General features: G+C 45.7%; 1 protein-coding gene across 37 annotated transcripts in view; it reads left to right on the forward strand.

The window, feature by feature from the left end:
- Positions 1-22,309, forward strand: part of TCF7L2 (transcription factor 7 like 2) — a 199,442-nt gene that overhangs the window by 57,690 nt on the left and 119,443 nt on the right. For all 37 annotated transcript variants that reach the window (XM_040254985.1, XM_040255000.1, XM_040255001.1 and 34 more), the window contains one exon: positions 20,226-20,327. In XM_040254985.1, the coding sequence (XP_040110919.1) occupies positions 20,226-20,327 (102 nt within the window). The remainder of the gene's footprint in view (positions 1-20,225; positions 20,328-22,309) is intronic.

The raw sequence follows: 22,309 nt of genomic DNA on the forward strand, positions 1-22,309 counted from the left end.
GTTATCCTGACATCTTCTGACACAGGAGCACCGTGTGAGCCCCCGGCAGCCTCTGCTGCCTGGTGTTCTGTAAACTCGATGGTGTGTCTCTGCCCCGAGGCTCAGAAACCCAGAGGACTGACCACTTCTTGAGGCTTATCTCCAGTTTGCAAAGAGCCCCCGGCGAGAAGAGCTACAGATTCTTGTACCAGCAGCTCCCCGGCATATTACCTTCTCCTCTTGGTCTGCTGTTAACATGGGACAGCCAGGAATAAACTCAAGTCTTAGTTTGCAGTGAAGCTAAAACTTGACCTGTGTTTTCTATACCCGAACTGTTTCTTGTAGGCCCCGTGGATGTGGTTTATAAGACTTTCCTAAACCGTGAGGGATTTGAGTCCCATGGAGTAGTAAGATGTGGGGCAGGCCTGAGAGGTTTCTGAGTGATTTCCTCTGTGAACCAGGCATGAAGGGCCTGAGGTAGTGGGGAGAAGCGAGCATTATCCCTTTCTACCCCTGAGGAAACAGGAATTGCCCAGCGATGGAGAACTAAGCCTCTTTCTTCCTGGTCCCTCCTCGGGTGTGCTTTGCAGCTGCCCACACCATTTCTTTCACCGGCCCTTTAAATGGGCCCCTCTTGATCGCAGCCTGGCTGAGAAGGGCTCTTCTGGACGTGGCCCTTTGCGTCGGAGTCAAGGGGAAGGCTGGCCACCCTTTGTGGCCACTGGGGACTTTTCTTACTTTCACCTTGGAGGGCATGCACCCTACAGAGTCTCCTAAGGAAGAAGCTGATTATTGGAGGAGCTAGACATAGCTTTCCTGATCACCTTATTTCTCAGAAAAAAGACAGAGGAACCAAATTTGTATTCAATTCCTTGCTGGGGTCTATTAATTGTGTCTCATTTACTTCTCATAGCAGCTTTAAACAAGCACACTATGTTTATGTTCATTTTACAGCTGAGAAAATTGAGGCTCAGAGAGGTTCAGTGGAAGCCTTTATACGTTAAAAATGCATCTTCTTTGCAAACCAGGCTTTTGTGTAGCATATTAAAGAGGGCTCGGGGGAGCTGAGTCAGGTGGCATGGGGGCCATCGACACATAATTATGGAGCAGGCCCAGTGCTGGGTGATGGAGGAACTGCTGGTCTCTCTAAGAGGCCTTGAGAAATTGGATTCGTAACCCCCAGTTCATCTCCCATCACTGCCGAGGAAACAGGTACATTTCCATCATGATGGTGAAGAGTCCATGACCTATGGCAAGCGCTTGACCAGGGTCTGGCATGTGGCAGGTGCTCAATAAAGAGTAGCCTCTCTGACGATGTGGGAGGAGATTAAGTTCCCTCTCTGGGTATGTGGCCCTGCTGTTCTCTGCTGCATTCTCTCTGTGCTTTAGGCGTTGAAAATGTCTTTTAGGCTGGGATGAGGTCTTCGATGAGTCGGTATTGAGAATGGGTGCAAGGCACTCAGCCAGCCGTGCAGGCTTTACCCCGAGTCCTTTGTGAGAGCCTTGCTGGGTTGGACAGCCAAGTGTCTTGTTTCTTTCACTTGCTGAGTGCCTCACACTCGCCAGCTGCAGTGCTAGGAGCTAGAGAGAGGTGAGCAGGACGTGACCTTGGGAGGCAGCCATGAGAACCAGGAAGCAGAGGACAGTTATTGTGAGTGTGCTGGTGGCAATCTGAGCCATGTCCAGACGTGACATGGGAGTGAGAGTGGGTTTCTGGGGCCAGTGGGACACAGCACATGAAACCCAAAATAGGGTTCTCCCTGTGACTGAGGCACCTTTGAAGAAGTCCTCAAGAGGCTCCAGGGGAAGCTATGCCAGACTGTGTCCCTGGTTTATCGGACAGGCTCCCTGGTGGTTTTAAGGGCCCGTTTTATTGCTTCCTTATGGGGAAGCGATATAGTGACTTGACCCCAGCAAACATAACGAGTTCAAATGTCACCAGACATGGTGGCCCCTTTGACCTTTTATGTCCTGCGTAAGTTGTAGTTATCTGCTAGTTTACTGGAAAATAGTTTTTTTTTTTTTTTAACATTTTTCTTTAGGAGTAAAATGGTGTGTTAGAAAATATAAAGCAACCAGAAAGAATGGTCCATGATCCCACTACTTAGAGAAAAAGCGTTACTAAGGGTGGTTGCTTTTTCTTTTTCAAAGTGGTGAGTAGATGAGTGTTTTGGCTATATTGATTTTTCAGGGATGCACGTGATCACATGGACAGCCAACTTTTTTTTTTTTTTTTTTAATGTGGATTTCAGCCGGGCTTGACACCTGCCCCTTAATGAAAAGTAAACCACTGCCATATTTATTGGTTTCAGTGTGGCTGGCAGCGGGGGAGGCAGGTTGACGTTATGTTAAAGACTTGACAACCCAGAAGCACTCTGTTGGCTTCTTTGTTGTGACCTTTGAGCCAGCGACAGGCGGCGATGTCACCTTTGCCCTTCTTTAAAAGCAGCAGTAATAGGTGGTGAGTGGATGGATGCCTCTTAAAATACTGGGAAGTGCTATGGCCCTTGGGTTGAGCTTTTTAGAAGTTAGTATGTGTATTGTGTTCTTGTAACTAATGATTCTTTGGGGTCTGAAGATAATCAGTTTGGAGGGCAGCCATGCCACCATACCAAGTTACCTGAGGGTCCCGGTCACCCAGAATGTGCCTGGCCTTCTGTAGGAGCCTGGAAGGCTCTTTTGATTTGATACAGGGCTGGGGAGATAGATGGAGTGGCTGCCAGGCAGATGGCGAGCCAGCTGAAAAGAAGCATGCAGACACCCCCTACTTTTCCTCCCCCTCGCTGCGTGTGGATCCAGTCTGGTACTAGTGCTCTGTGCTTCTCTTTCCTGCCTGGAAATGCAAGCATCCTGTACAGCTCAGCTCCCATTTGCCCTCTCCTCGTCCCTCTCCCTCCTTCCCCTTCCCTCCCTCCCTCCCTCCTTCCCTCCCTCCCTCCCCTCCAGGGCTGGAGGACTGGCTTGGCTTTACCTGATGGGAAGGTGCTTTGCTGCAACTCTGCGAATAGCAAGTTCCCAGTGGCAGTGAGGCCAGTGAATGCTGGGCTGGTCCATTCCTCTAATAACAATATTGCTTTTATAACATTTGATATGATATTTTACAGTCTAAGTGCTTTTCAGATACCTTACTATTATCTTTATAGTAGATATTAACCAGGGCTTGTCTGGGGAGACGGGAGCGGATTGTGGGGAAAGAAGGAAGGGAGCTAATCTTTTTATTTTATTTTTAAATTTATTTTTAATTAGAGGATAATTGCTTTATAAGGTTGGGTTGGTTTCTGCTGTACAACAGAGTGAATCAGCTATAAGTGTGCCCACATCCCCTCCCTGCTGAACATCCATGCACTCATCCCAGGGAACCAATCTTGATTGAATCCTGAAGCTCGGCTAGAAACTGCCAGGCAGCTAGATACTGGTTTAGGGGAATCTTGACATTCACCCCATGAGGGAGGTGGATGAGGGAAATTATTTGCAGTAACTGGGGGTCAGGGGAGCTGAAATCTCAACTCACCTTCACACAGCAGGTTGGGTAAGAGCTAAGGTTTTACACCCAGGTCACTTGACTCTCAGGCCCTGTGGATCTTTCTCCTCTGTCTCTGGCACCCAGCATAATGCCCGGCTCTGGCATCAATAAATATTTGTCGAATGTTAAATGAGGCTTAAAGAGACCGTGCGCGCTTGGCACAGGGGCATAGAGAGACAGACACGTGTTTCCTGCGCTCCTGACCCTCACTTCCAAATCCTGTGACCTTGGGCTGGTTGCCTGGGCTCTCCCAGCTCGGTTTCCTGAAAACTTATCTGAAAAACTGGGTGAAGGACTTGATGGAGGGTATTTCCTGTAGTAAGAACACAAACGGGAGATGATTTCTCCTGACTTACTGCTTTCTTTTCATTTTTCCTATCGCACATCTTCCCTGTTTATTTCTACCTCTTAGAGAGTGAATTTCTGATGACCAACAGTAGTGTTGGATGATAAGAGTGAAAAAAGCATTCCTGAAGTATCACCCAAATCCCCAAATGTGATGAACGTCAGCTTCATAGTAACAGTCATGGTCATGGAGCTGGCATTTCTTTCTCGAGCACTTAATCATCTCCTGGGTTGCCACCACATGAAGTCCTGATTTGGCAGTGTCTCTGATCAAAACAGCTGTTGTACCTCCCATTTTATAGATGAGAAAACTGGAGCTCAGAGAGGTTAGGTGTCCTGCCCAGAGTCTCTGAGGGTCTGAGTGGTGGTCTGGGATTCCCTTGGGCTTCACGGGTGGCACTAGTGTTAAGAATCCGCCTCCCAACGCAATAGACGCAAAAGACGTGGGTTCAATCCCTGGGGAGGGAGATCCCCTCGAGTAGGAAATGGCAACCCACTTTATTATTCTTTCTGGATAATCCCATGGACAAACGAGCCTGGCAGGCTACAGTCCATGGGACTGCAAAGAGTTGGACACAACTGAGCAGCTGAGCACTTATTACTACTGGGATTCCTGCACCAGAATTGGTTCCACTTCCCACTCTTTATAAACTGCACCTAAAACTTCCTCCCCATATGTTCGTCCTGGACATCTTCGTATCTCACTCGGCTCGTTTACAGCCTGGACTTGTGCTCTGACCATTCTCAAAGTACATAGTCAGCTCAGGAGGAAATCCACTCTGGTCTTTGGACTGAACCAGGGTGCCCATGGCTGATCTTGTTTTTCTGTCCGACTGTGGTGAGCCAGAGGCACCAGGAAGGTCTTCAAATTTCCCTTTCCCCATAGTGTATCCCTTCTTTAGGCAATATTTTTAATGGGCCAGGTTGTAAATCTTATTGACATCTCCAAAGAAAGATAGAAGAGTTAAAAAAAAAAAATCAAGACATGGCCTGGGAGAAAAGCGGTAGGTTTTTTGGGGGGTTTTTTGAGATTTGTTTTTTTCCTTAGTCATTTTTCTTTCATATGCACATTGTAAAACCTCTTTTGGGTGATGATTTCATGTGGTTTCTTGGTAGCCCTGGAGCAGCAGCTGCTGGGCCTGACCTAGTGCATGGCAGCCCCCTGTCTGTGGACCAGCTTGTGCCTTACGTGTCTGCTGTTTGCAGAGCATGAAAGGGAAGAATCAGAATTCTGCTGGGGTTGCAGACGTTTAAGAACTCTCTTTAAGTCTGAGGGTCAGTTAGAGGGGAGAGATGCAGTGGCTCAGAACACCAGGCCTGCAGCTGAGCTTTGGTATACCCGGTTGGAGACCAGACATGCAGAAGACCAAACGCGGTAACGGGAAAATTCCGCTTGACCAGAAGGCTGGGAGTGAATGAACTGGAGGATGGGGGTGGGAATAATCTGGAGAGGTGAGGCTGGTTAACTAGGGGTGTTTTCAGTCACTTTGCTTTACTTCGAGCTAAGTGCTCATTTCCCTTTAAAGCTTAAGATAGTATCTGAGGATTTACTTTTTTGGATGGTTTAGAATTGTGCAATAGCTCCAGGGGTTTTATTCTGTTGATACTGATCATGTTAATAGCAATATTATTGCTTGTAATGATATAATAGCATTTACTAAGCACGTGCCATACGCCAGGCACTGTGCCAAGCATTTGATCCTCACGAGAACTTGGGAGATAGGCTTTTGTGTATATTCCCATTTTACAGATGAGAAAACTAATGCTTAGAGTAGTGAAATGATTAGCCCAAGCTCACCCTACTTAGATGGTGTGCTTTGATATCTTTTTTCAAAGAACTCAAATTTTCTTTGAGTGTCAGCACTTGGCCCACATTGGGCACTCCGGGCATACTCTGGTGAGTTGAATGGAGTTACAGAGCTGGGGTTTGAACCCAGGTCTGAGCTGCTTCTGGATGTGATCTAGGAACTTGGTCTGAGTGCGTGCAGCCCCCATGACCCCTGTTTTGCTGCTCTAAGTCCTCACAGTAGTAGATTCGATGAACCCAGTGGGGGCTCAGTGGTCCAGAGGAAAGAGAGCAAGGCGACTTGGTGGAGGCAAGAACAAGGCTTCTGGGGTCCTTTGACATTAAAGCCATGGTGTGGACTGTCACTCAAGAGAATGTGCTGGATTCGTATTTCCTATTCAGTGGTGACATCGTGTGATTCACTTAGTGACCTCAGTGTCTGCGGAACGAGTTGGGTGGACTCCTGTGGGCCTTTCAGGTGGATGACTGGACAGTCACCTGTACCTGAGGAGCACTCAGCGGGGCCTCGTGAACTTGGCTTCCCCTCATTTGGGCATCGCGTAATTGAGACAGCACAGTGGAATTCTCAAGGCAAAGCCCTTTGCCAGGGTACATAAAGGCAGGAAGGAGGGATCTATTTTAAATACTTGAGTGAACAGTTTCTTACTTTCCCGGTTGCATGTGGACAGTAATGGCGTGTCATTATCAGCTGGTCTGTTCATCAGGCTCCCAACGCGACCAGCCTCTCTGTTGACTTCTTGCATTTATTGCGCAAAACTCATGCGTCTCTTTTACTCCCTCCAGTGAGATTGCTCGCTCCATGAACTCAAACCCCACTGGCCTCCCATCACACACATCAGGAAGGTGTAGTTTACAGTGGCACATGGCCACTCAGACCCAGTCTAAGAGGGAGGCATCTTGCTGTTCCCATGTCTTTATCCTCACTTTGCATCGGGGGTCGGGAAGCTGAGAGAGGTGAAGCCATTTGTCCAAGATCCTAAAAGTACTAAGTTGCAGATCCTTAATTTGAAACCAGGCATTCCAGCTCTCTGCTGGTCTGAGTGAGGTTTTAGGTTTGTTTTGAACCAAACTGCTTCTTCTAGAAGCTTCTGTCAGCTGACTCCACAATGGGGAGAAGGAGTGGTGACCTCTGTCCCTAGGGTCAGCTCAGGCTAGAAGAGAGCACACAGACGCTGTTAGATGGGTAGAGAGACAATTCTTAGTTCCTCGCCTTGACTACCCAGCCCTTTTTCGGAGATGAAGCCCCCTTTGACCTGAAGTCTCTTAAGTTCAGCTGCCTCCCACATCTCTGCGCTGCTGTCAAAGACAGCCCTGAACTTTCTTCTCCCAGATTTCTGGGAGCTCTCAAAGTGGAGATGGCCAGGTTCTGTGGTCAGGGCTGGTTGGGATTACAAATAAACTGAAGCCTGGGAAACTTTCTTGCTATTAATAGTGCAGACCTTTGGGGGAGGGAATAACCAAACTTGATGCTGTTGGAATTGATTTTGCCTGTCCAGATGACATACTAATGAGCTAAGTGGTTAGCTTAGATCCTTACTGCGCCTTCCCCAGCCAAGTTCTTTTAAAGCCTAAAACCACAAAAGCAAAGAACAAGTTGGTTTAGAGACGCACAGTGGCCCTGTTGAGCAAGGGGAGGTGGTCGGCTTGGGCTCACAGGTGGGAGGGTGAAGGTGGCGCTCAATTCAGAGTGACTTGTGTCACCTAACTCCATTTCTTTGCCTTGTGTTCCTTTTTTTTTTTTTTTGGAACAAGAATTTGTTTTGTTGTCTGGATTCTTTTTAAAATTTAGTTTTTGTCTTATCATTGATCTACAGTGTGGTTAGCTTCAGGTGTACGGCAGAGTGATTCGGTTACAGGTTTACATATCCATTCTTTTTCAGATCCTTTTCCCATGTAGGCTACTACGGAATACTGAGGAGAGCTCGCTGTAGGTCCTTGATGCTCTATTTTTATACACAGCAGCGCGTATATGTTAATCCCAAACTCCAAATTGATCTCTCCTCCTGCCTTTCTCCTCTGGTAACCATTAAGTTTGTTTTCAAAGTCTGTTTCTGTTTGGTGGATAAGTACATTTGTGTCTTTTTTTTTTTTTAATATTCCACATAGAAATGGTATCATATGGTACTTCCCTTTCTCTGTTGTCGTCTGAAGTTTTGATGGAGGTATGTCTGTCCCTTCAGTGCCTTTGGGTTATTTTGGAAAGTTTCTCTCCCAGCTCAGAGTATGTCAATCCTTGTTCCTCTCCAGGGAGAAAGTCCCTGTCAAACAACCCCGAGATCCTGTCTCTTGCAATCACCCACTTTGATTATAATATCCATTGTTCTGCTCGCTCTGCCTCTTGGCATGTTCTGGTCTTTGTATATATACAATTAAAAACACACAACAGCCCGCCGTGTCCCGAGTGACTGGACTGTCCTGGTGCTCCACGGGAGCCTCTGGAAGCGGACAACTGTATTTCCTTCCCCGAATGAGGTGATTGCCCTCAAAATACCTCCTGGTGGTTTATTAGAGGAAGCCACGGGCTGGGATCAGAGACAGTTTCTCCTGCCTGAAGCCTTCGCTCCTGCCTCTTCCTTCTAGATCTTTCTCCCCCCCCCCCCCCCCCCCCACCCCGTATTGAACCTACCCGGCCCCCCAGTGGTATGCTGTCCCTGGGGGTGGGAGCAGCCCCGCGTCTTTCTCCACGATGCCGTGAAGCTGAGCCGAGCGGCCTGATGGCGACCTGTCCTCACTCGTCCCTGTGAGGAACATGAGGGAAGAAGGAATGTGGGGTGTGGACTTCCCTGAGTGACTGGGCTCCGGCCAGTGGAGTCCGCCGGCGGACGAGAAGTGTGTGGGCAAAGGGAACTATTGTGTGAGGCTTCTCCGGACAGAAAGCCTGCCTTCATCTTTCGCCGCGCCTACTGGACAATTGAGACATTCAGCCGGTGTCTGAAAGGAGAGTGGGCCGGAATGGTCTCGCAGACCTCCCAGACGCTGGCTTGTAGGGGCAGCAAATAGAGACAGGGATTACCAACAGGAGAAACAACTGGGGCTGAGTCCTGGGAGAGAATGTTTATTTCCTTGCTCTCTAGGAGGGATCTGGAAAGAGCCGTAATCCTGGGTTAGGAGTAATTTGTTACAGCAAGATGATACTTGAGTGGCAGGCCGCTTCTGGCTGAGGCAGCAAGACTTGCGTGCCGGGGGGTCGGGGGGCCTCCAGAAGGTCAGCCTCACTAAATCTTCCCCCCTGGCCCTGGGGTTCGTTCCTCCCCCGGCAAAGAGAACCAGCGCCGTTGCTTGACCTTTCGGCTTCCTGGGTGTCGCGTTACGAAGCATCTCCACATGCTTGTCACAGCTAGAGTCGGACAGTAAAAATTCGGACAGGGAGACCTTGCTGGAGCCACCGACCTCTTTCAAATGTGACAAGAGGGGGGAAAAAAATAAAAAGGAAACGCAGGCTGCTTCAGGGTTTCCGTTGGAGTTTGAGGATGGGAGCGGAGGTCTGTCTTGCGGTTGGTTCCTACGTGAACTTGACTAAAGCACCTTAATTGGTTGCTTATTGGTTGCCAGGACTTTCGATGTTCACGTTGTCAAGAAATGTGGAATTATAGGGAGAAGGCCCAAATCAGAAAAACCCAAGTCTTGAGAGCTCTCGGCCAGGGAGAAAGGAAGGAATTTTTCAGCGTTCTTCATTTTAGTATCTGCTGTGATCTGATCATGCATGCATTTAAAATAACCCTTCCAGGTCACCAAGACCCTGTTACTCTCTGGCTTCCTACCTCTCAAGGGTCATCTGATGGCTCTATCTCTCAACAGTTTCCACGGTAGACCTGTAACTTCTGACTTTTAAATCCCTGGTGCAGGTAGGGGAAAAAATAACTGAATCTTAACTCTCTTGAATTTTATGTTAACTCTTTTACTTGATTTACACCATTTATCCTTTGAGTTCTGAAAGCTGGTGAGGAGGTCTGTCAGGAGATTTCAGGCAGGCAATTCCATGCCCATTTTTTAGGTGAAGAAACTGAGGTTTCAGTGACCTGCCCCATTGGGGATAGCGGAGGATGGACGGCAGGATTCAGGTCTCTGAACTCCCTGTGGCTCTGCTGACTCAACTGCTCTGCTCTGTTTGATTTTAGCCACAAGCCTTGAAACAGCACACAGTCCTGTTCCTCTCTCCCAGGCTGTTCTAATCCAGGGTATCTAATTCAGGGTGATACAGCTCTCGGAGTCTCTTTCACCTGCCATTGTAGCAGTCCCTCCTCAAGGGTTTGACACCGACCAAACTCACATTTGCAAATTGTGAGTCCCACAGAACTTTGGAAGATTACGACTTTTGTTTTTTTAAAGAATAGGTTCACCTGTTTTTCGGTTCATTCTTAGGCATTATGGGTGGAGTCTGTGTAAACGTGTCTGTTCTCTCCTGCCCCGCTGGTCTCCTGAAATGAATGTGAAAACTGTCAAGTGACTTGGTACTTTTTTTTTTTAATTAGAAAAATTGAGATCTAATTCATATACCGTAAAATTTACTCATTTAAAGTATACAGTTGAGTGGGTTTTAGTACATTCACAAGACTGTGCCAATGTCATCACTATTTCCAGAACATTCTCATCGCCCTGAAAAGAAATTCTATACCCAGTAGCAGTCACCCCCCTTTTCCTGTATACCTGTACTGCCTGACAGTCACTAATTTACTCTCTGTCCCTATGGATTTGCCTATTCGAGATAGTTCATATAGAAGGAATCATGCTGTATGTGACATTTTTTGTCTGCCTTCTTTAAGTTAGCATGTTTTCAAGGGTCATCCGTGTTGTAGCGTGAGTCAGTATTTATTCCTGTTAGTTGCCAGGTAATATCCCATGGTATGGATATACCACATTTTACTTATCCATCCATCAGCTAAGGCTTGGTGCGGCCTTTTAACTCAATGTGCTCCATATTCTGAGTTCTCTTGATGCCCGTACTTGGACCCTGATCTGCTCTGGGTCCAAGTATGGGACTTTCAACTTATTTTCCTGGTCTTGTGCCTGCATCCACCTCGTGCTTGTAAGGGAGCAGGCGGTAATTAGGACATTACAATCAACAGGACTACTTGGCCTTTTCATAAGAAACAGTAATAAAAAATGTGGTGACTTGCAATTGAGAAGACTGTAAATGTTTCTCTGTCTAAAGGTAGGTCGTCTCTAGTTTTTCTCTCAGTGTGAGGCCCCTCCATCGACACCCGAGCCTTTGTTGTTTGTCAGCCACCATCTGGAGGCCATGGGGAATGAGCTGCCTGTCGTGATGCTGAAGACTGGGCGACCTGGAGTCTGAGGACCAGGGCTTCCCCTCTCATGTTTTCCAGTGGCTTCATGTCCTCTGACCCATGGCTCAGAGACTTGAGTACTTACAGCAGGGCTGACATTTCTTGGAACCCATGGCTCTTTTGTGGGGAACTCAGTCTTGAAGCTGGTTGAAGACTGTAACATAGATGGTCTTGGTGGGGACATTTGGTCCTGACGGAGTGATACCCTGTCTCTCTGAGGCTGGTTTCCCGCTGGTCTCTGTGTAGAAGTGGGGGCTGTACCCTTTTTCCCCACTATGTCCTCCCCTGGGTCACCCATTGCCCATTCTACTCAAGTCTCATTTTGAGTTCTGGCCTGAAAATACCCAAACATTACATTCTGGTTCAGAATCTCTAGTACGTGCATGATGAAGTCACTTAATTTCTCTCTACCTCACTTTCTTTTGCAACGGATTTGGAGATTATCTGCTTTGCCTGCTTAAAAAGGATGTAGTGACAATCATTTTAGATGTTTACAGGAGTCTTTGGAAGGGAAGGTGGAATCTGTATATGCTTAGCGAGCTCTTTATCAACACTACAGCACTGGTAATTTAGGCTAATGACTGATCACCAGAGTCACTTGGCAAGTTGGGAAAATGAAAATACAGACTCCTGGGTCCCCTCCCAGATGGTTTGACTAAGCAGGTCTGGAGTGGGTCAGGAGAAAAGTTTCTAAACAAACCAGCATGGTATATGAACCAGGGATCATGTCACCATCAAGAGCTAAATCTTTTTTCATGATGTTTCTGCTTACCTTTCTTGTGTTCATCCTTGTACTGCTCATTAGCTTCTTGTTTCATTGGTTGGGTCCTAGACAGCTTTTCTAGGCCTCAGAATATGTAGCCCACGTTGTACACTAAGCATGTGCTTTGTGAATGCTGTAGGAATCCACATGTTAGAGCAGAAGGGATTTGGGGGGTCATGTTCCTCAATTTCCTGCTGTAGACTTAGGCCCAGAATGGGGAAGAGGTTGCCCAGTGAAGAAGTGAAATTGGAATGATGGCCCAACTAGCGGCAAAGCTGGGTCTGGAAAGTAGGTTTCCAGACTCTTTATCCCAACGTGTGACTCCTAGGAGCACACAGTCATAATTTTCAGATTGACTTTTTCTGGAAAGTGGAAGGGAGGCCTGGCCCCAGCCCCAGGGGCCCATCTGGGTTTGAGAAGAAGGTCCTGGTGACAGCCTTGTGCTTCCATGAGCTACTTGTACCTCCATGAGCCGCTAGCCCATAACCTCTGCAAAACCACTGTTGCTAAGTGCAAAAATATCTTAGGGTCCTAAGTTGAATAGTTGGAGAGGTTCAAAGCAGGCAATCCCAAGTTTTGGTTATTGGATTTTGTTTGTTTCTTTGTTATTTATTTGTTTGTTTAGCTTGTTTCTCCATTACTATCTGTGTCCTCAGGAACTCTTGTAGAAATAATTTTTTGATGGCCTTGGAGGAATATAGTTGAATGTTTGCCCAGTGACCTATGGGGGAGAAGAAAGATGGTAAATGGTGGAGGTTCGTTTATCCCTTTGGGGACACCTTGAGATGTTCCCTTAGCTGTACCCTTTGGGACGCTGATCCCTGGTTAGAGTTCAGGTGAGGATGCCTCACAGGTGATAAGAAACCCAAGGAAGGTAGAGGGGAGTTGAAAGATAGGTCAGGATGTGATTGAAACATCTTGGTGACCAAATGTTATTTCAAAGGATTGTTACGAGTGTGGTTATGAACTCTGAATACTCTCTGAATGTGAAGCAATGCTATTAATATGGACCCTTTAGTTATTATGATTAGGAGCGAAAAGTTTAAGGATTTTATTTAAAGAATCTTATCTGCCTAGGGATTATCATACTAAGTGAAGTGAGTCAGAGAAAGACAGATATATGATATCACTTGTTTATGGAATCTAGAAAAATGATGCAAATGAACCTATTTATGAAACAGAAATAGACTCACAGACATAGAAAACAAATTTATAGTTACCAAAGGGGAAGAGGGGAAAGGGATAAATTAGGAGTTTGGGATGTGCAGATATACACCACTGTATATAAAATAGATAAGCAACAAGGATTTACTGTATAGCTACATTCAGTATCTTATAATAAACTATAATGGAAAAGAATCTGAGAAAGTACACACACACACACACTGTATAGCTATATTCAGTATGTTACAATAAACTATAATGGGAAAGAATCTGAGAAAGTACACACACACACACACACACACAACTGAATCCCTTTGCTGTGCACACACACACACACACACACACACACACGCAACTGAATCCCTTTGCTGTGTACCAGAAACTAACGCAACCTTGTGAATCAACTATACTTCAATTAAAAAGAGTATAACAAACAGCCCATGGAGCTAGAGCTATTCCATTGTTTTGCCCAAATGCCTTGATCACTCTTTCCCTCCCCACCCCCTGGCTCTTTCCCCCATATTGTTTTTATGTTGAGAAATGGGGTTGTGACTTTAAGGGAAACATTTCTAAGTTCCTTTATGTCTGTGTCACTGAGAAAGATAGGGGGAGGAAAAAAGAAAAAGTCAATCTTCTTATTGAACTTTTTTAAAGCTTTTTTCCTTTTCCAAATTCAGAATATACCCAACCTTCTGAGATCTTTGGTTTTCTTTTCCTAGCTAACTGTAGTATATACTCACTTATGTTAATTCTCAACCAGTAGCAATCACGTGTTCCTGAATTTTCTTCTGTGCTGTTAACGCTTCATAGGTAAATAATGCCTCTTTAAATAGAACCTCTATCTTAGGTTCTCTGTGAATTTTCAAAAGAAGAAATTCTTAGACTTTGTTTTAACCTGGAACAGAACAGCCTAATCTCCTATACCCTCTGCATCTGCGTTATTAAGCAGACCAATTTTATAATGGTGGCTCTCGAGGATCCTGCAGGATGTAAAGCCTTCTGAAATAGTTCCCACTGAAACATCGTTCCCACTGTTAGGTATATATGATCACTGTTGACTTTTGGAAACCTTTTGGTACCAATATGAGGGTGGGCTAGAGTATGAAATTAATCACAGATTCATATATGTTAACCATGCTGGATAAATTGGGGTTTCGTGATCCCCAGGGCAAAATTGCTTATTGAGAGAAGATGGCTGGACTTTCCATCTTCCAGTTTTGAGAAATGAAATAGGTTTAGGGAGTGACAGCCGAGCCTGTTCCTTAACAGACCTAATTTTGTGGATGTGTGTTAGGGGTGATCCTCACAATACGAGCTCCTGGAGAAGCGTGTCCGTGCCATCAGCATTAATATTTGGCTTTCTGTTGTCTCACTGTTTTCCTGTTTCCCTCTTAGGATGAGTGGCTTCTGGTCTGTTGTGTGAGTTGTTCAGTCGTGTCTGACTCTTTGCGACCCCATGGACTGTAGCCCACCAAGAATTCTCCAGGCAAGAATACTGGAGTGGGTTGCCATTTCCTTCTCCGGGGTGGAGCGGGTGAGGGGAGGTCTTCCTGACCCAGGGACTCAACCCGGGTCTCCTGCATTGCAGGCAGACTCTTTACCATCTGAGCCACCAGCCTTTCTTTTGTAAAGTTCATTGATGAGAACATAATCATGTTTTTTCCCTTCTAGAGCAAAGTTTTGTCGTAGAGTTGGCCTGGTCCCTGATGAGCCTGCAGGGGGTAGGTGGGAGCAGGTTGCCTTACAGGGGAGGAAGGGTGAGTGAACTTGCACGTCATAGGCTATGGCTGGCCCTGCTCTCAGTGTGGGGTGTTTAGGCAGAGTATTGACTTTCCATTTTATAAGAAACACAACATGTACAGCTTTCTGGCACTAGGGAGTGAGGAAGACCTCGCAGTCCAAATTTGCCATGAGGATGGTTTCCAATTAATTTGAATTCTTGTAAAATGGATTTTCCTAGGAAAAAGCACCCCTACTGAGAAAAGGCTTGGATTGAAGAGGCTGTTTTGTTGTGGTTGATTTTTGTATTTAGGTAAAGAATGCATATCAGGCCAGGAGAAGGGAGCAAGGACTTCAAAATGTAAAAATCAAGCCCTTTTCTGGGTGATGGTCCTTCTATGGGAAGGACTGTTTTCCAAAAAGAGACTGGCTTCATCTCCATTGAACAGTCTGTCCAGGTTCATGATGCCCCTTTCCCACACTGAACCCTGCATTTTGCCCGGGCCGGGGACTGATGCCGTCTCTTGGTGGCAGATGGGGTTGGCACAGCAGGGGCTCAATTCCAGTGTTGTGATGCATGGAAGATCTGCAGGAGAGGAGCATGTGCACCTCTAGAGTTGGCCCCAGAGCTTCCAGGGCACGGCACCCTGACCTGCGGGATGTCTGCCCCATGGTCTTATGCGGTGACTCCTGACACGTGATGCATCGCCAGGGTCTCTTGGGAACTGGGCGAGAACATCTGGACACGTGGACCTTTTCCAGTCAGAATTGCTCAGGCCTTGGGACTTCCATTTTGGAAGGAGGGATGGTTCTTCCCGTTGAGACTGTGGTCTAGTGGTTGGACCTTGTGACTGGGAGTCACAGCCAGAGAGCTCAGATGGTTTTCCAAGCTTTTTCCCCTCCAACTTGAGTCTGCCAGTGACGCTTCATCCACAGCGTTGCTTTTGGGCCACTGAACGTGCTTTTCTATGTGGTGGCGTGTGCCTGTCGGCCTTTAAGACCCAGTGAAGGAATGTGTTCCATCTGACATGATTCAGGTGTCTCCACACTCAGCCCCTAAGCTAGGGATGGCAAACTGCAGCCCACGGGAGAAAGCTGTCCTGCCTGCCACTTGCTTTTGTGCAGCGTGTGAGCTGAGAACAGTTTTCATTATTTTTAAATGGTTGAAAAAGATCAAAAGGAGAATAATATTTCCTGACCCAGGAAAATCACAGTACGTTCACATGTCAGCATCTGTAAACAAAGCTTTGTTGGAACACAGCCATGACATAACACATACATGTATTATTGCCTGTAGTGGCTTTTGTGTTACAACAGCAGAGTCTAGCTACAAAGTTTAAGATATTTACCGTCAGGTCTTTTATAGGAGAGGGCTTCCCACGTGGTACAGTGGTAAAGAGTCCGCCTGCTAATGCCAGAGACGCAAGAGACCCAGGTTCGATCCCTGGGTCAGGAAGATCCCCTGGAGGAGGAAATGGCCACCCACTCCAGTATTCTTGCCTGGCAAATTCCATGGACAGAAGAGCCTGGCAGGCTACAGTCCAGGGGGTCGCAAAGAGCTGGACACGACTGAGTGCATGCTTGCACACACACACACACACACACTCCTTTACAGAAGAAGTTTGCTAATAAGGGGTGGTCTCCGTGTGCCCGTCCATCAGTGAAAGGGAGTGATAAAAGTACCCTCTTCTTGCCATCCTTATCATGGAATTGGGACTCATGGGGACGGGGATGCCTTTTTGGAAGCAGACCCTATCAGGCCCACTTGAGTACCTACTCATTACCAGGAACATAGATACTGGAGGTAGCTTTTGATTTCGAAGACCTTCCCCATTTGCCTTTGCTTTTCCTTTTTTATTGGGGAGGGTAGAGGAGGAGAAATTAGCTGTGTACCTTTTCCTTTTCTTTTTGCTGACAATTCAACAAGCCTTTAAACCACCTTGATTCCTTTCAGGCCATTGGTGGTGTGTATATATATTCAAGACTTTGCCCACAGGTCCAAAGCTTGCTCCTTGAGATATGTCATAAAATGTGATGGTTGCGGGGGGGGGGGGGCAGGTGGGAAACCCTAATGAGCCATGACCAGAACATTATTATTAAACAATGGATGAAATGCTTAAGCCAAGATGGCCCTATTTACTTATTTATTTATTTTTACAAAATGAAAGTCGAGGAGACTCCATTTCAACAGTTTTCAATGCAGGAATTCCCACAGCCCCGTTTGATTGCAGTTTGTTGAAAAGTTTAATGTTTTTGTAGGCAATTCATAATTTCCACGTTGAGCAGCCCAGAAGGAAGGGAGCCTGGAGCCCAGTGTTGTTTTTATAGTGGGATGGTGGGAACTTTTTTTTCCCTTCCCCAAAAGGATATAAAACCGAAGTTGAACTGTTGGGAAAACGTGGCGTGGCGATCCAGCCCTTCCGTCAGTCCGAGATGACTCCCCCTTCAGGTCTTCCTTTAGGACCCAACAGAATAGAATTTCCTGCTGCTCCATGTCTCCAGGAAGGAAAAGATTTTCCTCGAGACTATAATAGTACCTAATTTCCTTTTTCTTCCCTTTATTTATTTATTTTCCCTATTAATAAGGACCAATTGTAGAAGATGAAGGAACCTGGGAAACCCATCACTTTTGCAGGAGGTTAATAACTTCCTTTAAAAACTCCTGGCTTAATACTTAGTTTCCCCAAAAGGAACCTCGTCAGCCTGAGTGCCAGTCAAGGCCCAGGGGATGGGCACAGCCTCCTGGGGACCCAGCCATTCTGTGGGATCCAGTTACAGCGGGATGGAGAGGGTGGGGCTGTCACTGCAGAGTGGCTAGAGTCGGCAGGACCCGGGCTGTCTTCCCCACCATCTGGATCTGGTTAGCTCTCTCTGGGCAGCAGGGCCGAGTCTCATTTCCTCCAACCAGTAATGTTATATAGGCAGTGATCCTGGGCTGCCCTAACATAATTGAAAATTATGTGTATTGTAGGCTCGGAGCGCTGAAATGTAGGCTCATAAAAGTATGTGGTGCAGGTAGCCCGCGGAGATTGGATGTGGCACACAATGAAGCTTTTATGTAAAGTAAGAATTATAAGTCTCCGCATTAATATTGCATTATGGGTATGATCATTCTTGGGTGGGGTCCTTAGGGCTGGCCTGTCACCTCCAACAAAGCCTAAATTTCCTCAATCTGGGGAGCTGGTATTTGGATGCAATCAGATCAGTTTTTGCAGATGGCCAAAAGCTCATCTGTGAATCCAACCCTCTCAACTGAGGGCAGAGGGAGGTGGAGGTGTGTGGCGACTTGGCTTGGCATTTTTCTTCACAGGCTTTTATGTGATGAGGAGGTGAGTGTTGGCGGATGTCCATTTTGGTTGGCCTCAAGGAAATGACTCTATTGAGTGGTTTTGACCAGTGAGGCCCATATATTTATGTGGCAAGTGAGAATGGGAAGAAGTAAGGGTGAGACCAGGAAGAAGAGACTCCCATAGCCCGCTGGCTCGGGTTATAGGGCTGAGGGAGACCATGGAAACATTTACTTCAGTGGCTCTTAATTTGGGATGATGTTGCTTCCGGACAAATGTTTGGAAATGGTTTAATTGAAAGGGTCACTGGGCGGGGTGTGCCTGCTGACATTTCCTGTCTGGGGGCCCAGAATCCTAGAAGTTCGTTGGTGCTTGCGACAGCCCCTCACCCACTCCCTGCACAGCTGATAACTTCAGTTATGGATGAGACACTGGAAGGTCTTGTGGTGAGTTACCAGAACTACTAACCAAATTTCCTCACCGCAGGAGGCTTCTAGGTGAAAGTTCTGAAGTGGCAGAAGTTGCTCCAACTCCGTCTAGATCTAGGCTGGGTAAATGACAACTCAGTTTGGCAGGTAGCTCCCGGGCTAGGTCTTCCAGCTTTAGGTATCACCAAATTTGGTTTTAATTTGCTGGGACAGTCTTGTATTTGAGGAACCCATGGAAAAGCTTGTGGATAGTTTTGGCTCTAACATCCCACATGGGAGTGGAGCAAACCCTTCTTTCTTTCTGGACTTTCCTTTGCTGTCCGTTTTTCTTCCTGTCTGAGTCCTTCTGACTTGACAAGACCTCCTCTGTTCAGTCTTCCTCACCTCAGTCTCTTTCCTCAGAAATGCACCTTCTCTCCTGGCATTCCCTGGCCACCTTCCCCGAGTCCCTGTCAGAGCCTCGCCACGTTCTGTCCTGACTTACCTGTGGTGAGTTGGCTCCCTCACGTGAGCCTAGGCTCTCTGAGGAAACACATGATGCTTTGCAGGAAGTCTGTGCATGAGACAAGCTTTAACCTGTGTTGCTCAAGTAAAAGTTTCTATAGAGTTAGTAATAAAACTAGCCTCTGGAAAGACCAAGATGACGCCATCTCCAATTGACCTTTGGAGGTACAAAGGCTAGTGTGGACGTCTACCTTAGCATTGTGTCTTTAAGTTTTGCTTGTTCGTGAAGTGAAACTGGTGTAAAGTCACCAACAAAAGTCAGATGCCTGCAAGTTGCTTACATGTGTGTTAAATATCTCTGTGACTAGACAGGCTGCCTCTTTCAGGCTCCCCCACATGCACGATGGGGAGCTGGATCAAGTGGTTGTTCTCTGAAAGGTGAGGTGTCACTTTGGACGGAAGCAGCGCGCTTGCTCTAATGTCATGTGTTCATTTTCTATCTCAGAGAAGGATAGAGAAGGGCCCATTTGGTGTATACCTTTGTTTTTCTCTATGTGGTAAGACGTGTGTTATTTAAGAATTTCTTTGACCTTTTGTGAATGTCGAAATTGCATTGCGCCCTGTCTGTGCATCTCTTAATGGAGAAATACTTTTTGTTTTACAAACTTTGGAATTGGATGAGGAATTCCATGCTCACCTTACTCGAGTAACGTCTGGTAAAGAACAGCTGCACATATATACTCAGCTTTCTTGAAGGTGAAGGATGATGGCATTTTAGAAATGAAGGTTGTTGAAAGAGCAGATTTGGAATTGATGGTCTCCTTGGGCACATCTGTTGGCTTCACAGGTGACGCTAGTAGTAAAGAACCTGCCTACCAATGTAGGAGGCATAAGAGACTTGGGTTCGATCCCTGGGTCGGGAAGATCTGTTGGAATAGGAAATGGCACCCCACACCAGTATTCTTGCCTGGAAAATTCCATTCCATGGGCAGAAGAGCCTGGAAGGCTACACAGTCCATGAGGTTGCAAAGAGTTGCACTCAACTAAACGACTGAATAGGGTATCCATGGCTTGAGACTTCATTAGCTTTATTTCTTTAGAAGAGAGGCCTCCCTTCTCTTCTTCCCTCTCCCCTCTCTCCACTGGTTTTCTCCAAATGAGGTGGTATCAGTGATATCATTTTATCCCAGGCCATGTAGTTTGAATACAAAGACAAAACTAATTGCTAATAATATTGGTGCTCCACGCATGTACCTGTTGAACATGAACTCCAGGGAAGAACCTGTCAGTGTTGCACGACTCTGCTCTTGTCGGTGTTCCCCTGATTTGCTTGCTTTCGCGTTTTTTGGTGTCTTTATTTGCACATTTTAAGTTTTGCAGTTTCTGATCTGTGTGTCATGTATCCTAAGACTCTTGGGGTAGCTGTGTCACATTTCTTTTCTAAATTTGTTTTCCATGTTCATTTTGTTTGCCGTCTCCAGTATCTTCAGATGAAATGGCCACTGCTTGATGTCCAGGCGGGGACCCTCCAGAGCAGACAAGCCCTCAAGGATGCTCGCTCTCCGTCGCCAGCCCACATCGTTGTAAGTGACCTTACAGAGATGTTTGCTTCTTTTATTGTGGGGAGATAAAATATTCTTTTGTTGATAACAGACCTTGTTTATCAGTTTCTCTTTTGTTAAAAATAGTTCTTTGGGGGCATATTCTTGGATATGGTTTGTATCTAGAAGGCACTTGTTTTTTTGCTATTGGACCTTAATGATTGGTATCTACCTGGAAATGTTCCCACTACCTTTTTCACCTAGTATTGGGTTAGAATCTAGCTTTGTGGGTTCCAGTTTATAGGGCACAATCACCATGGTGTGGGGAAGATTGGAAAAGGCATTGAAGCAACTTAAAAAATGTACCCAAATCTTTGCTGAAAAAGTCATTTAGGGGAGGTGAGTTGCAAAGAATTAGGAAACTCAAAAGGGAAATCCTGAATTTGAAACTTTCGAATCTTATTCCCCTCATCCCCTACCCCCAACACACTCACCAATTTATTATCCTAATTATTGGAAAGGAATATCTAGACTAACATCAGAAAGATTTCATCTGGGCTGATTGATTGGAAACGTAGAGTACACATGAACTTGGAAAGGCTTAAATTAAATTTAATGTGTACATCCATGGCTTTGAAAGTGTGTGGGTTTAACACAGAAAACATTTGTTTGTACTACTAAGAGACTACAACATAAAGTATGTGTCTACATATATTTTTAATGCACTTTCTCCAGATTTTGTAGATTCTGAAAGTGGAGTTTATAAATTAACCTCTTGAGAAGATAACTCAGCCTTATTAGAGTATTTTCTTCTATATATTCCTATCATGAGCTGGACTTCATACTTTTGAAATAATTAATGGAAGATATATTTTTATAATGAATTCATGACAGGTAGAATTATGCAAAGCATGAAACAATTCATGTATATTTTATTTAAGTATCACAAAATGTTATCCATTAATATATTTTGCCTCTGTGTTACTTTTAATTTCTAAAAATGGCAAAATAATTTTCTTAAGTAGAAAAATCTTAAGATACATTGTGTCAAATTTCAGGCTAACTGCCTCCTTATTTTGTAACTTGTTATAATTGAGCATATATTATTTAAGGAGTTTAGCCTCTGTTATATGAATATTAAATATATATATGGTATGTGTGTATATCTCACAAAATAATTGATTTCTGTAAAACCACTTCTTTGAGTCATCGTTTGTGAAAAGGTCTTACGAATTCTTATATTATAAATGAGGCACATAGAAAGAAGGTTGCCATTTCCCAGAAGCTTCCTCCTTCCTCCAGTCCCTCGATAAAACGGATGCTCATAATCACACATGCTCTTACAATGCTAAGATTTCAGGGCTGGAAGTAACCTTAGATCAGCTAGGTCCTACCTACTCTCAGAAAAGGAAACGGGTCCAGAGATGCCTTAAGTGAATTGCCCAATGTCACACGCTGTGTTAGCGGCCAGAGTGGGAACTGGGCCCAGTTCTCAGCTCTCTTTTTGGGGCCTAGTGGACTGTTCCCTCCTAAGGGAGTCAAAAGTAACTCTCTGTGACTTGTTCTGTTTTGCTTTCTCTAAATTGGCTCACTGTCAAAGACAGTGTCATAGGCATAAAGAAGTTGTTGGCTTGGGGTTCTCATGCAGGTTTCTTCGAGAAAAATGAATGCCATGAAAAAAAACACAACCATATTTTAACAATCCACGAAGATTGTTTTACAAGTCCTTGAGGGTACAGTGAGGAAGCCAGTCTGTTTCACTCTTCCTGCCTCCCTGAATTTCCCAATGGGGGTCTAGGTTTGAAATTTATTTTTCTCCTTTTGGAAGTGCTGGGCAGAAGTCACCCATTTCTTTTTGGGGGTGGGGCGGGAAGTGTAGGAAAGGGACGCTATCTTTAAAATCTCTTGGAGGTGTTTCTCTCTTTGAGTCTGGAGAGAAGACATATTTCTTAGAAGTGGTCCAGAGGGGCTACAGCCCCCTGGTGTGTGGCCTGGAGGTCCATGTGTTACCCCCATGCAGGAGT

This window comes from Oryx dammah, unplaced genomic scaffold, assembly GCF_014754425.2.
Source record: "Oryx dammah isolate SB20612 unplaced genomic scaffold, SCBI_Odam_1.1 HiC_scaffold_14, whole genome shotgun sequence".
NCBI lineage: Eukaryota > Metazoa > Chordata > Mammalia > Artiodactyla > Bovidae > Oryx > Oryx dammah.